At 61.4% G+C, this 13427-nt stretch overlaps 2 protein-coding genes across 4 annotated transcripts in view; both read right to left on the bottom strand.

The window, feature by feature from the left end:
• Positions 1-277: 277 nt before the first annotated feature.
• SLC25A34 (solute carrier family 25 member 34) lies at positions 278-4442 on the bottom strand. Its single transcript, XM_081488104.1, has 5 exons — positions 3889-4442; positions 3247-3312; positions 2985-3137; positions 2446-2580; positions 278-1804 (listed from the first exon to the last, which is right to left on the bottom strand). The coding sequence occupies exons 1-5, from the start codon at positions 4264-4266 to the stop codon at positions 1622-1624; spliced, it is 915 nt and encodes a 304-aa protein (XP_081344230.1). The 5' UTR covers positions 4267-4442; the 3' UTR covers positions 278-1621.
• Positions 4443-6002: 1560 nt separating this feature from the next.
• PLEKHM2 (pleckstrin homology and RUN domain containing M2) overlaps positions 6003-13427 on the bottom strand; it is a 39519-nt gene continuing 32094 nt past the window's right edge. For all 3 annotated transcript variants that reach the window (XM_081488100.1, XM_081488101.1, XM_081488102.1), the window contains 12 exons: positions 12207-13046; positions 11886-11955; positions 11650-11740; positions 11234-11298; positions 10824-10912; positions 9790-9922; positions 9370-9560; positions 8989-9054; positions 8280-8439; positions 7799-7978; positions 7594-7710; positions 6003-6963 (listed from right to left, as the gene is read on the bottom strand). In XM_081488100.1, coding sequence (XP_081344226.1) covers positions 6829-6963; positions 7594-7710; positions 7799-7978; positions 8280-8439; positions 8989-9054; positions 9370-9560; positions 9790-9922; positions 10824-10912; positions 11234-11298; positions 11650-11740; positions 11886-11955; positions 12207-13046 — 2137 coding nt within the window. In that variant the 3' untranslated portion in view covers positions 6003-6828. The remainder of the gene's footprint in view (positions 6964-7593; positions 7711-7798; positions 7979-8279; positions 8440-8988; positions 9055-9369; positions 9561-9789; positions 9923-10823; positions 10913-11233; positions 11299-11649; positions 11741-11885; positions 11956-12206; positions 13047-13427) is intronic.

Below are 13427 nucleotides of genomic sequence, written 5' to 3'. Positions count from 1 at the left end.
TGTCTCTCCTCCCTCTGCCAGGGGGTGGGGGGATGGGGTGGTTGGGGGTGGGGGTAGGGTGGGGCAGGGCCAGGATCCAGCTCCAGGCCCTCCCCAACTGCACCGCAGGGCCGCCGCCGTGACGATGCTCCTTGCGCCCACTAGGCGGCAGGCCTTGCTTGGCCTGAGGGGTGGGGCCGCCCCAGTTCTTTTGGGTCCTCCTTTCCCAGACAGAAGAGCCAGCCACAGATTGGGGTTCGGGAGTCCAGAGACTGAGGCTGCCAGCAGTGCAGAGTCATTGAAGTAGACAAAATAGAAAACTTTATTGGTTTGGAGTGTGCAGTAGGGCTGCGCCTGGGGAGCAGCTCTTTGCAGACATGGGGTGTGGCGGGGAAGGCAGTTCATGCCACTTAACCTCAGCCAGTCCTGCCCCTTCAGGCACTCAGCCCCCACTTCTGTAGCACAAAGGTCAGTGCCTTAGGGACATGCCCATGGGGGGAGTGTGGCTGCAGCTCGGACAAAGGAAAGGGTCTGGGATGAGGATACCCAGCTCTACTACCTTGGGGAAGTCACTTCCTTTCCTGGGACCTCAGTCTGCTCATCTGAATAATGGGCACAAGAGCTACCTTTCAGAATTGGCATGAGAATCTGTGCAAATGCCCACAGTCCTGGGCGTCTAGGAGACCCTCAGTAAAAGCCCTTAGTTGAGGGGCTGTGTTGTGTCCTCTCCCCCACTCCAGGTTCATATAGGGAAGTTCTAACCTCAGAAGGTGTCTGTATTTAGAGATGGGATCTTTAAGGAAGTAATTAAGTTAACATGAGGTCATTAGCGTGAGGCCTAATCCAATATAACTGGTGTTCTTTTAAGAGGGGATTAGGACCCAGACACAAGAGGGAAGACCGTGTGGGGACCCTGGGAGAAGACAGGTGTCTACATGCCAAGAAGGGAGGCCTCAGAGGAAACCAACCTTGCCAACCCCTGGACATGTAGCCTCCAGAGCTGTGAGAAAAGAACATTCTGTGGTTTAAGCTGCCTAGTCTGAGGAGCTCTGTAATGGTAGCCTTGGCAGACTAACACAGACGATGACCCCAATGCCTCACAGTGCTTCCCAGGGCCTCCCACACGGGCAGTGATCCCTCAGGGGCACTCCGGCCCCTATGGTCCTGACTCTCGCCAAGGGCACAGGTCGGGGGTGGGCAGAGGTGATTTCCAGTTCCAGCTCTGACCCTTCAAAGCTGTGCGGCTTTGGTCAAATCACGTCACCTTTCTGAGCCTCCACTTCCTCATCAGTAACAGAATTTTACTATCTCCTACCGTGTAAGCAAGTTGATATTGTATGTGACCCAGCTCGCAGCACTGTTCACACCTTGGAGTGGTTATTGTGACAAGTAAGGCTCTGGGATAAGGTAACCTGGGACAGAGAAGGATGAGCACTTTCTGGAGAACGGAGTGGGTGGTGATTCCGGGGGGGTCCACTGGCTCTAGGTGGGCCCTGGGACTGGGTTGACCACAACTGTCTACACTCCCCCTGGACCTGCGGCAGGGCCTGGGCCTCGGCCGGCTCTGGAACAGCCATTCCCAGCTGCAGCGGGCCATCGTGTCCCGCCAAATGGCCGGCCATGTCAGGGTGAAGAACACTGCCTAGCTGCCCTGGTGCTGGCCCTGCCGGGCCAGTTTCCGGAGTTCATCCCAGAAGAGCATGCTTAGGACGGTGTGGGGGCCCAGGCGCAGGTAGACGGGGCCCAGACCCTTGTAGAGCGCCAGGGGGCCCTCCTGCCGCCAGATCTTCACCAGGCAGTCGGCAAGGCCGCCATATAGCTTGCCCTGGGGACAGACATAGGGCAGACATCACTGCAGGCATTGTGGGGCCCTGGCTGGCACAATGGCGTGTGTCTGTGTGAGGCCTTTGTGGTACGTCAGAAAAGGCACTGCCCCCAAGCTCAGCAAATCACATAAAGGTGTCCCTTTGGGCTGTGGAAGTTCAAAAGGGGCCGCTTCCTCCAGGCAGCCCCCGCCCCTGGACAGACGCTCAGCATAGTTAGTGGCATGCCTGTGGATTTCATCCCTAACGCAGCCTGTGGAGGGCACCTTTGTGCTGGGCACATCCTGTACCAGTGTATATGATGACTCGTGTGTGTCAGTGAGGCTGTGGGGTCAGGCCTGGATTCCAGTTCAGGTTCTTCCACTTACCAGCTGTGTGACCTCAGGCAAGTCACTTGATCTTTCTGAGCCCCAGTCTCCTCATCAGGAAAATGAAGGTGGTTGTGAGGAGAGAATTAAAATGTGAAGGTGAAAATGCTTAGCACATGCTTGGGACATGGGTGTTCAGCAAACAAGCCGAATTAATGTGTGTGGGTGTAGGTCACATGTCTGCACGTCTCTGGCTCTGGGTGTGTGTTTGGGTGTGTGTATTGGGGGTGGGGCTCATCAGCGCCCAGCCCTCCCCGACTCTGTCCCCTGCTTACCTTGCCTGCTCCGTCCACTGGCTGATTATACAGCCGCGTGCTGACCACGTCGAAGGGGGTCATGACAGCGACCACAGCTATGCTGCTAATCATGCCCCCGGCTAGGGCCACCAGCCAGCTGTCCTCTGGGAGCCACTGTGGGGACATACAGGTTGCTGACCCCCGTAGCTGCCTTCCACCCACCCACGTGGTGTCACCCCACTGTCTCAGCACCTGGGGGCTGGAAGACCTGAGGAATGTGGGGCAGAGGAGGCCCCTCCAGCCACTCCTCCCCACCTCATCTCCCCTGAGCTTCAGGGTGCACTGCCGACTCCCCACTCTTGCTGGACCCAAAAGCCAGGGTCATGGCCTGAGGGCAGAGCCAGGGCCCTCAGCTTTATTAAGGTGCCCCATCTGTCACCATGCCCTCAGCTTCCCTGTGTAGGGTCCAGGTGGAGACGTGTGGGTATGATGTGGAGCTGGACACGCAGGAAGAAAGAAGGCAGGAGGCCCTCCTACTCCTGGTGTGGAGGTGGGCACAAGTGCCCCCAGATCCTCACCTGTCGCTCCTGCACCCAGGCCTTGGCAGAGGCAAAGGTGGCCAGCTGAGCGGCCGAGCCAACCATGACCCGGGGCACGGCCCCACCCACGCCCCGCCATAGCCCTGCCAGGCCCTGCTGCCGCCAGATGGTCTCCAAGGCGCCCAGGAGGCTCTGTGGGGAAAAGACATGAGGTCACTGGGCAGCCCCTGCCTGTCCAGGAGCCCGTCCAGTCCACCCAGCCCACCCAGCTCGGGGAGCTCTGAGGAGAGATGGTTCCTACCTGGTGATGGTGTTGGTGCCCCACGGCCATCGCGGCCACCGTCTGGGCCTGCAGCTGCGTTTTGACCTGTGAGGGCAGAAGTGACACAGGGCCTGGGGATGGACACTTGGGAGAGCCTGGAGGAGCTGTGTGTGTTGAGGGCATGCCTCACTGGGCCCTGACACCCAGACCTCCCTGAGCCCGCACCTGCCGCTTCCCGATGTGTGGAACAGGGTTGAGGGTGAGGCTCTGGAGGCAGCCTGCGTCTGCATCAGGGTGTGACCTGGGACAAGCTACTTCACCTTCTCGCGACCTTTCTGTTCACCCTTAGAAAGCTGTTCTGAGAACCAAGAGCAATGACAGTATCCAGGTGCGGACAGGGGACCCTCACTAGAGGGCACAGGAAGACAAGGGACCTCTTGCCACCCTCCGCCCCCTCCCCTGGCTCAGGACTGGTGGGGTGGGGCCCCCAGGGGAGTGAGGATCAGGGCCAAGCCCTGGTGCCCTGGACCAAGGAGCAGATTCCAGGCAGCCTGGGTGGGGATGTTCTGGGAAGCTGCCCCACCCAGCCTGCTCCACCCCACCTGCTCTTCAGAGGCCAGCCCAGGAGGCTGCTGCCCCCATGCGAGCTGGGTCACAGGGTAGGGGGCGGATGGCACTCACCAGGTAAGCAGGGCTCCCCACGAAGGCTCCCAATGCCCCTGCCACAGCGCCCGCAACCACGGTGCCTCCCGGCTGCTGGCTGAGGCCAGCCTGGCATGCCAGGCTGTAGCAGTAGAAACGGACGCCATTCATGAGGCCCTGGTAGAGGAGGCCAGCAGCCAGCCCCTTCTGCAGCCCACACAGCCCATCTGCACGAGCCACCGCGACGACGGAGGCCACAAAGCCCCGGTAGAGCCGAGGGTAGGTGCCCTGTGCCTGCAGCTCCCCTTGAAGCTGCAGCCGCGTCTTCACTACCTCCAGGGGGTTGGTGAAGACACAGGCCAGGCAACAGGCTGAAGCACCCAGCACCAGGTCCACAGCTGGGGGCACTGTCTCCATGGCCTCAGGGCCAGGGGCCGGAGGGGTGGGCACGGGCCCTGGAGTGGCGGTGGGTGCTTAGGTTGTTTTCACCCCCGCAAGGCCACAAGGCTGGGGATTGAGGGAGCCTGGGGCCATGTCTTGGAGGGCAGAGGTCTGGGTCAGAGAGGCGCCGGCTGCCAGGCGGCTCCTGGTCTATCTCGGGAGTCCACCTGCTCCGCTCCTTCCTTGGAGCCCAGGACACGCCCCTGCCGGCTCCAAACCAATCCCAGCTGCCTCCATCCCCCACACATTCCTGCAGGGGAGGGCCTGGACCCTGGGATCTGGGGGAAAGGTTACCTGGGCCCCAAGGGAGACTGGGGGCAAGCAGAGAGTGCTGATCAACCAAGAAGACTCTTCCTGATCCTCTGGCCCTCCAGCCTTCTCTCTGGCTCTGGGGCAAAGGGCTGGTGCCCGCTTTTGGCTTGGCCAGTGCTTAGCTCGGGGACCTGGGCAAGAGGCAGCTAGCTGCTTGGGACCTTCTCCCCACATCTCAGCAACTCCTCCCACCCCTGCCACCCTGTGATGTCACATTTCCCGGCCCTGGCCTGGTCTTCTGGTCTGGCTCCAGTGCTCTGTGGTCCCACTGCCAGTGACAGCAGAGGGCTCCAGAGGCCTGTGAAACTGGTTTGGAATCCCAGGCTCCACTGCTACATGTGACCTGGGCAAGTCACTTCCTTTCTTTGAGCTTCAGTCTCCATTTTTAAGGTAGGGATATGGACACCCACTGGAGAAGTTCATTGAAGAATTATAGATGTGTAAAGAACGCTTAGCACAGTACTTCACCCAATAAAAGGTGGCCTACATCCCCCCTTCCTGGGGGCCCTGGGTGGGTAGGAGATGGAAAAATAAGAGCTACTGTGTCTCACCGAGTGACTTTGTGGCTTTGGTTGCTCACCTAGTACAGACACGCCCCCCTAGTCCTGCCCCTCTTCCTGGTGGAGCCGCTCCTGGGCTGTGGTTCTCTGGAGCTGAGGCCCAGGCATGGAAATGGCCCTTTGCGTCTGGTGAGATGGAACCTCCCATTCCTGGGCACTACTGTCAGGTGCCAGGCTGCTCAGGTGGGAGCCAGCATCACCTTGTCCATCTCAACCTCTGCTCCAGGGGACCTCTCTACTTCCGGGGCCACCCTGCATCACCAAGTTCCAATCAAAACCAGAGGTAGGGCCACCCTGCCCAGAACACCTCCATGGCCTCCACGCCTGCCTCTTCCACGTGTCCACCCTTTTCCTCCCGAAGCCCTGGAGGCCACAGTGCTGAGGGGCTTAAGGGCTGAGGAGCTCCTCCCAGACCGGGCAGGCTGGGCACCCTCTGGCCAGCCCCAGGGTAGCAGCCAACAAGAGGTCTTGGGGACAGCTTAGATTCTCCTGGGTTTATCCCGGGTGGCGGGTGCTCAGGCCCCACAGCTGCGGAGGAGGGGAGAAGGAGTGCCCTGCCCTGGGAGTGCAGACAAGTCCTGGGACTGGAACTGGTGGCTGCCCCATCCACCCAGCCACTGCAGAGAACAGGAGGGAGGGCAAAGGTCAGGCCCAGAAGCTCCCAGGGCCTGAACTCCTCCACACAGAGTGATGTGGTTGCCAGGGAGGGCCCAGAGCATCTCACGGAAGAGCATTTGTGGAATCAATGAGGAGTGAGGGCGAGTGAGGGCCGAGTGGCCTGAGAGGAGGTGTCGGAGATCCCTCACCTCCACCCTGGTCAAAAAGGGCCAGCGACAAGTCTTGGCAATATAACATGTCTATTTTATTTTAAAAAACAAAACCCACTCCACCTGACCCTCTCCCCCAGAGGGCCCCTCTCGGGAAGGACCTGGCTCCAGCCAAGCAGCCATCACAGGCTGGTGGGCTTTGCTCCTCTCCAAGCCCTCCTCCTCACCCCGCTGTGCTCCCAGCAGAAGGACACAGCCTGATTCCCGGATCCCACAGGCACTGCCAGGTTGGAAGGAGTCAGGGAGGGGGCTGTGGACATGCAGAGCCTCCTGGAAGCCAGGGAGGGCCAGCCTGGCCCCGCGTACCCCCGTCACCCCTGGAGTCTGGAAGGCAGGCAGCAGTGTGCTTGGGAATGGAGTTAGTGAGGAGGAGACATGCAGTAGACCTCGGTGTTGCAGCTTCCCTCCCAGCCGGGTCAATGTTCAAACATGAACAGGGATGGCCGGGCACTCAGAGCCCCCAGGGCGGCCTAAGCCTCTGCCCGGGCCCCTGACCCAGGGGAGGAAGGGGCTCCTGCCCTCCCAGTCCTTCCACTCCCCCTCGTGGGCTGAGGCAGCGACCCCGGAGAGGAGGCCGTGCGTCTGCAGAGCCCATAGGGCTCGGACCCCCTGGCCTAGCACTTCCCAGTCGCCCCCTGCCAGGCAGGAAGCCCAGGGTGTGGTGCACCTGCTCTGGGTCCCTGGGAGGGAGACCGGGTCTCAAGTCCCACTCGGTGGTTCGACTGCCCGGGAACACGGGTGGGGGCCTGGCCCCGAGCAGCTCGGTGACACGGTGATGACTGTGTGCCGCCCACGTGCCCCCCTCTCCTGCCCCTCCCGGGACACCAGCCAGCTCAGCCTCAACACCAGGGGTCCCGGGAGGCTCTGCCCCGGCACAGGCTGTCGCTCCGCTGCCAGGCGCTGTGGATGAGGCTCAGAGCATCCTCGAACTTCTTCTTGGAGGCTTCCTGGATGGCCTTGTGCGGGAGGTCCACCTGTGTGGGGCGTGGCAGGAATCTGAGGGCTGAGCCAAGAGCTCTCAGGGAGCTGAGGGGTCCCTCCGCACCGGCTGTAACCTTGCCCTGGAACTATGTCCACGCTGCTGAGAAAGGAGGGCACCAGTCCACTGGGCGATGCTCCCTGAGCTTCCTCCTTCCAGGGGGGCACCAGCTCTTGGGGAGGGGGCTGGGGGTGGCACCAGGAGGCAGGGAGTCTCCCTGTGGAAGTGCGCTCTGCCCAAGGTGGGCCCAAAGCTTCTGAGGGGCAGCATAGCATGTGCTCATACCAGGATCTGTCCAGGAGTTCAATGAGGCCCCCTCAGCCTGGCTCTGAGCTCTATGCCCCCACCATCTGAGCAGAGCTCTAGCCCCACTATAAGCATTTAATTCCTGCTTTATGATGGGGACTGAGAAGGTCAAGAATGGTGTTTCCTGGGCTCGATGCTCAGCTTTAGCCTCCGATTCCCAGGGAGTTACCGTCCTGACCCTTTGGTCCTACAGATGTCTGTCCCAGAGCTCCTAGTTCAGTGCTTCCCTGGGCCCCTGACTCCTGCCTTGGTCTGTGCCGTGCAGGGCTCCTTTCCCCAGGGAAGGGCTCCCTTCTGCAGGGCTCTGGCAGCTGGGTACCTGGTAGATGGCTTTCCACCCCGAGTTCAGTGCAGACAGGAATCGGTCCAGTTCAGGTGTGCAGCTCAGGTAGACAACCCAGGGTGGGAGGGGCTGTGCGCTGTCCTGGGAGAACTCCTGGGCAGAGCAGGGGCCTCAGGTGAGCAGGCCCAGCACTGCTGTGGCAGGGCCTGCCTCCATAGCCTGCCCTCCTCATCCAGCTCACCAAGAGGCAGTACTCCTTGCCCGGTTCAGTGGACACAGCACAGATGTCGGCCAGCTTGGCAGTACCCAGGGAGCGGAAGAAGCTGGTCTGGCAATCCTCGTGGCACGTGAAGAGGCGGTCATCGGTGATTACCAGGCAGCAAGGGATGCAGGGGCTGGGAGCTACCCCCTGGGGGATGACCTGGGGGGCATGGGTGGGGGAAGGGAGGGGAAGCTGGAGTTCTCCAGGGCTGGTCTGCACCAGGACACCCTGCTTTAGGGGCTAGCCAGCCCCTCTGCCCAGCCCTCCAGAGGTCAAGCAGACCCCGCCCACGTCAGGAGTACAGGGGCTGGCCCAGTGATGGTGGGAGTGTCAGGCCACGGGTGGCTCTAAGCTCCAGGGTGGACTCTTGGGCTGGTCCTTGGAGGTCCTGTCTTGGTTCTCAGAGGCTGCTGGGTTTAGGGAAGGGGCCCGTGGTGGGGGGAGGGGAGAAGGCGCTCACCCCCTTGGACACGGCCTGGCACAGGTGCTGCATCCAGTCGGCCATCTCAGCCTCGCTGTCGGCGCTCAGCTCCAGGCAGGGCCGGTCGGCAAGAATGACCTGGAAGGCGTGGGGCCGATCCGTGGTGTTGGATCTCCGACAGCCACCGCACTGCTCCCCCCTGGGCCAGAGGAGGAGGGTGAGACGGGTCAAGGAGGCAGGGGTGGCACAGGGGAGCTCGTGGGGCTGGTCGAGGCCTGCAGACCTGGGGCTGCTCCAGAGTCTGGGGGGCTGGAGGACACCAGAGGGTGGTCCAGACCCCACAGCTGGGCAGCCCGGCCCCCACCTCTTCTGTGTAACATCTTTAATCTCCAGGATTACCAAAGTCCTTCGGCATACTGAGCAGGGCCAGGTGAGGGGTGCAGAATCCGCTCTCAGCCCCGCCCTCTCAGAATCAGCCGGGGGCTGACGCTCCCTCCATGTGTATGTGTGTTCATATCTCTCTTAGGTCAGGCGCTTCCAGGGAAAGGACTGCCTCCCCATCAGACTGGATCCTTTCCAGGCGGGGAGTTCTTTTTGCTTCCCCCAGGTTCCCCCAGAGCTTAGCAGACCCCAGGGCACTGAGTGGGGGTGGGGCTGAGTTGAGCCCCAGGCCCAGCTAGACCTTGACCTTCAGCAGCAACATAGGCCCCAGTACCTGTCCAGAAACCCCATTGCCCAGGACACTCACCCCATGTTCACTGAGAGCAGGGGCGTCACGTCGGTGCGGTCAGGATACTGGTAGAGGATCCCGTTGCTACAGGGGCACAACGGGGCAGGGGTCAGTCTGGGCTCGGATCTGGGGGCCTGCAGAGCCTACACCCTGGGGATCTTTGCTAGCTGGGGCTTGAAACACAGAGGCCAAGGAGGCTGGGGCAGCTAGGAGGGTGGGAGAACTGCAGAGGTACCGCAGGGAACACATATCCCCAGGCCTGGGCACAGCCCTAGTCTGCACCTGAGATGTCCTGGGCTTCCTTGTGCCCTACGTGGCTGACACCACAGAGAAGTTCTAGGATCCCCATGGGAAGGAGGGTGCTGTCCCCCACCCCAACCTCTGGGCCAGAGCTCTCACCTGAGCACCACGAAGCAGGTCTTCCAGTGCTCCTTGCCCAGGTAGGAGGTGCCCGCCTTGTAATGCAGCATGCCTTCTTTGGTAATGGTGCCCTCGGGGGGTGAGCAGTGGCAGGGGGTGGGGCCCAGGAACTCGTCCTGGGGGTCCTCCCAGTGCACGAGCCCATAGAAGCGCACAGTAACAGCGGTCGCCTGGGGAGGGAGAGGGCAGAGGACAGAGCGGTGAGGTTGGGGTCAGAAGCAAGAATGGCCGTTGTCAGGGTGAGGACACATCCCAACTGGGGAGGTGGCTAGGCTGGGGAGGAGGGAAGAGCCTGTGCAGGCAGATGATGGAAAAACATGAAAGACTGCTGTCTGCACCTCGTGACACTAACACCAGGGCTCACATCTTGGGGACAACAGCCTCTCCCCAGGTTCTTACCTCACACTTAGATTCCTGGGCCACAAATTTGGCCAGAGCCAGCTTCTCCATGGTGGCATCAGTCAGGATGCTGGGGTAGGGGGGTTCCCGACAGCCCTTGATCATGGCTGACTTCAAAGAAGCCAAGAAGAACCTGTGCGGGGAGTGGGGTCTGCTGTCAGAGGCCTGGGGCCCCCACCCCTCACAGGAACAGGGCTTAGTCCTGAAGACGTCTGACCTGAAGGGGTCACAGGGTCTGAGGGGAGGGACCCGTCTGGAACCAGAGCTAAGGTGGCGGGTGAGGCAATGAGGGGGTAGCAGTCCATGGTCATCAAACGGTGGCCTGGGAAACCTAAACCTTCATGATGGCCAAGGGGCCTTGGGTCTTGACCACAAGGGAAGCCTGGTTGAGGTGACGCAGCAGGACTCGGATGAAGACGTGACATCAAGATAGACAGTTTGTGCAGGGAAGCACGTGGGGCACGAGTGGCCCCGTGGCCCCGAAGCAGGGGCTATGCTTTCTCTCCTGTGGGGATGATTCCGCCAGCCCTCTTTTCCTCTCTGGGGGCCACTGAGGGTTTGAGGTCACCAGTCAGTCAGTGTGTCTGTCACCCGCCTGCTTCTCTGCCCGGACGGCAGGCTCCAAATGGAACTTGTCTCTGCTTTCTGCTTCTTCATAGCCCACTTCCCGGAGAAGGCAGTGGCAACCCACTCCAGTACTCTTGCCTGGAAAATCCCATGGACGGAGGAGCCTGGTGGGCTGCAGTCCATGGGGTCGCTAAGAGTCAGACACGACTGAGCGACTTAACTTTCAGTTTTCACTTTCATGCACTGGAGAAGGAAATGGCAGCCCACTTCAGTGTTCTTGCCTGGAAAATCCCAGGGACGGGGGAGCCTGGTGGCCTGCCGTCTATGGGGTCGCACAGAGTCAGACATGACTGAAGCGACTTACCAGCAGCAGCAGCAGCCCAGTTCCCACCCTCCACCCTCAGGGGTGTGGCCAGGCCAGGAGCACATGCTCTGTCTCTGGCCCGCAGAAGGGGCGTGTCACTTACTCGGCCAGGGCCAAGTCCGCCGTGTCCAGCAGAAACTGCTTCCTGCGGTTGGTGCACACCAGCTTCACTGTCTGTTGGTCAAGGCCCACCTGCAGGAAACCACACCCTCACATGCACACAGAGCTCGGCCACGGCTGCCACAGGGGCAGCCATGGCCAGAGAGAGGGCGGGCTGGGGAGGGAAGAAGCACAGACTGGGGTCACCATGAAGTGGGAAGGGGTGGTCGGACGTACAGAGGAGGAAGAGGGTCCCTTGGGCTTGGTTCTTATCCCCAGCATCCCGGGGGTAGATGAGAGCTGGCACCCACCCTGGGACTGAGGCCAGGAGTTGGCCTTGCTCTGCAGCTCTGAGGGTGGGTGGCCCGCAGAGCCCTGCAGACAGCACACACCAGCCACAGAGCCCGAACTCACCGACACGTAGTCGAGCTCATTGTAAGAAACAGCCTCTTCCACCAAGTATGGCTTCTCTGTGGCCCCTGAGAGAGGAGACCCCAATGCTTATTACCCCTGGGGGCCTCTCTGCCCTCCCCCTGCCCCATTTTTAAGACCTTTTCTCAGTGAGGACCCGTCCTCGCCCTGCGGTCTGAAATGATGGGGTAGGAGAATGACATGGGGTACTCATGGAGAGATCCCCAGGCTCACGTCTTGGGACACTGACAGCCCCTTCCCACCTGTGCATGTTCATTACCACGTGCAGCCGAGAGACACTCAGGGCAGCGGGGCTGGGGGCGGGGGGGCAGGCGGGTACAGGGGATGAGGAAGCAGTCAGTCTCATCCTCAACGTGCCCTCAGAGGCTGCCCTGGGCTAGCCGGGGGTCGGCAGGCACCTTTCCGGAGCAGGTAGACATAGCAGTCTGTGAGCAGCACGTACAGTAGCTGCAGGTTGCCCTCCATGTGCCCGGTGCTCATCCGGATCATCTGAGGGGCCGGAGCAGAGATGTCAGACCCTGAGGCCCACACCCCGCCCCGGACAGCCCGTGCCCCCTTCTAAGCAGGTGCGTGGCCCATCCGGCCATGCCCTCCCTGTGTGGCTCTTGCTCATTCTTGGGATCCCGGGACTTACTCTGAAGAGCTGCTCTTCGTTTTCTCGAAACACATGGATCATCAGCAGGAGCAGGTGATTGTTGTCTACTCTGTGAGGGGGACAAGTGTGGGGAGGATGAGGGGTCAGCTAGAGCAGGGGCAGGGAGAGGCCACACAGGTGCACGGAGACAATGTGCGCACGGAGGTGAGGCGAAACCGGAGGGCCACACCCCTTCCTACCTCCCAGCCCAGGGTAGGTCTTCCAGGAGCTGTGCTCGGCCTATTTGAAGGGCAGATGCCCAGCGTGCCCTGATCGAGGAGAGGCGTGGCTCACACGTGTGGCACCAACAGACTGGCTCACCTGAACTCTGCCGAGTGGGTCATCTCAGAAGGGCTCCCCTGGCCCTCCTCCACCCCGGAGTCCTCGGCGCTGCTCAGACAGGGGCTGGGCTGGTCTCCCTTGAGTCTGCAAAGAGCCTCCTGGGTCCCAGGCTCTGGCTCCAGCCCCTCACCGACCTGGGGCAGCCGGGTGTCCAGTTCCTGGGCCTCTGGCTTCTGCACCTCCCCCGGGGTGTCCTCTAAGGGCCGAGGTATCTGTCCTGGTCCTCCTCCTCCCCCCGCTTCTTCTTGGCCAGTAGCCTCAGGGCTACCAGGAACATGCAGCGGTTGGCCAGGCCCTGCAGGGTCATGGTGGCCGCCACCTGATGTAACAGTACTTGGACTCTCGATGGTAAAGCGGTAGAAGTCCATTGGGGCTGGAAGCCCCTCACTAAAGTCGCAAAATGGCGGCCTCTCCGGGGCGTCCCCGGGAGAGCCGGTCCGAAAGGACTGGTCCAGGGGCTCAACGTGAGAGTGCCAGGTGGCGGGGTCCAGCTGCCCGTTGAGCTGGTCGATGACCTTACTCAGGGGCTGCCCCACGCGCTCCATGGAGGTGTCCTTCATCTCGGGGATAAGCAGGCCCACCTGGCCGGGCTCTGAGTGCTCGCTGCCCTCCACTGTGCTGCCAGGCCCCTCTCCCTCCTGCGGCGGGAAGGCCAGGGTGGTGTCTGGGGAGCCCCGCCCAGGGCCTGGGCTGCTGACCACGGTGTCACCATTGTCCTGCCGGGCACAAGTGTGCTGGGTGGAGGCCGGGTGGAGTGGACTTGCTTCCTCATCTGATCTGGGCTTCTTCTTCTTGCCTGTTTTCTTCTTCTTGGTGACCCTGGATGGTAGTGATTGGGAGAGGTTTAAAGCTGAGCACCAGGTACTGAGGGCAAGAGGTGGGGTGGGTCAGAACAGGTGAACCTGGGCAAGAAGCTCAGAGAGTCAGAGCTTCAGGAGTCCCAGCAGCACTAGGCATGGGACCTTGGGCCAGGGGCCAATAGTGGCTCAGGCCCCGAGTACCTCCCGCTGCTGACAGAGGCAGGGCCAGCATAAGGGAGGCACAGAGGAACCCCTGAGCGGGTCTTGTGAGTTCTAGCTGGTGGCACACTGGACTAGTTGTGCTCTCAGGAATGGAAACAGGCCACGGCTGGTCAGACCAGTGACCCCTCTACTCAGCCTCCCCACAGGAGGTGGGCAGTGGACCCTGAGCTGACCTCAC

The sequence above is a fragment of the Giraffa tippelskirchi genome, chromosome 5, assembly GCF_054371585.1.
Source record: "Giraffa tippelskirchi isolate mGirTip1 chromosome 5, T2T-mGirTip1v1.2.pri, whole genome shotgun sequence".
Taxonomy (NCBI): Eukaryota; Metazoa; Chordata; class Mammalia; order Artiodactyla; family Giraffidae; genus Giraffa; species Giraffa tippelskirchi.
Note: the sequence above shows the minus strand (reverse complement) of the source record. Positions and strands in the feature narration are given on the sequence as shown.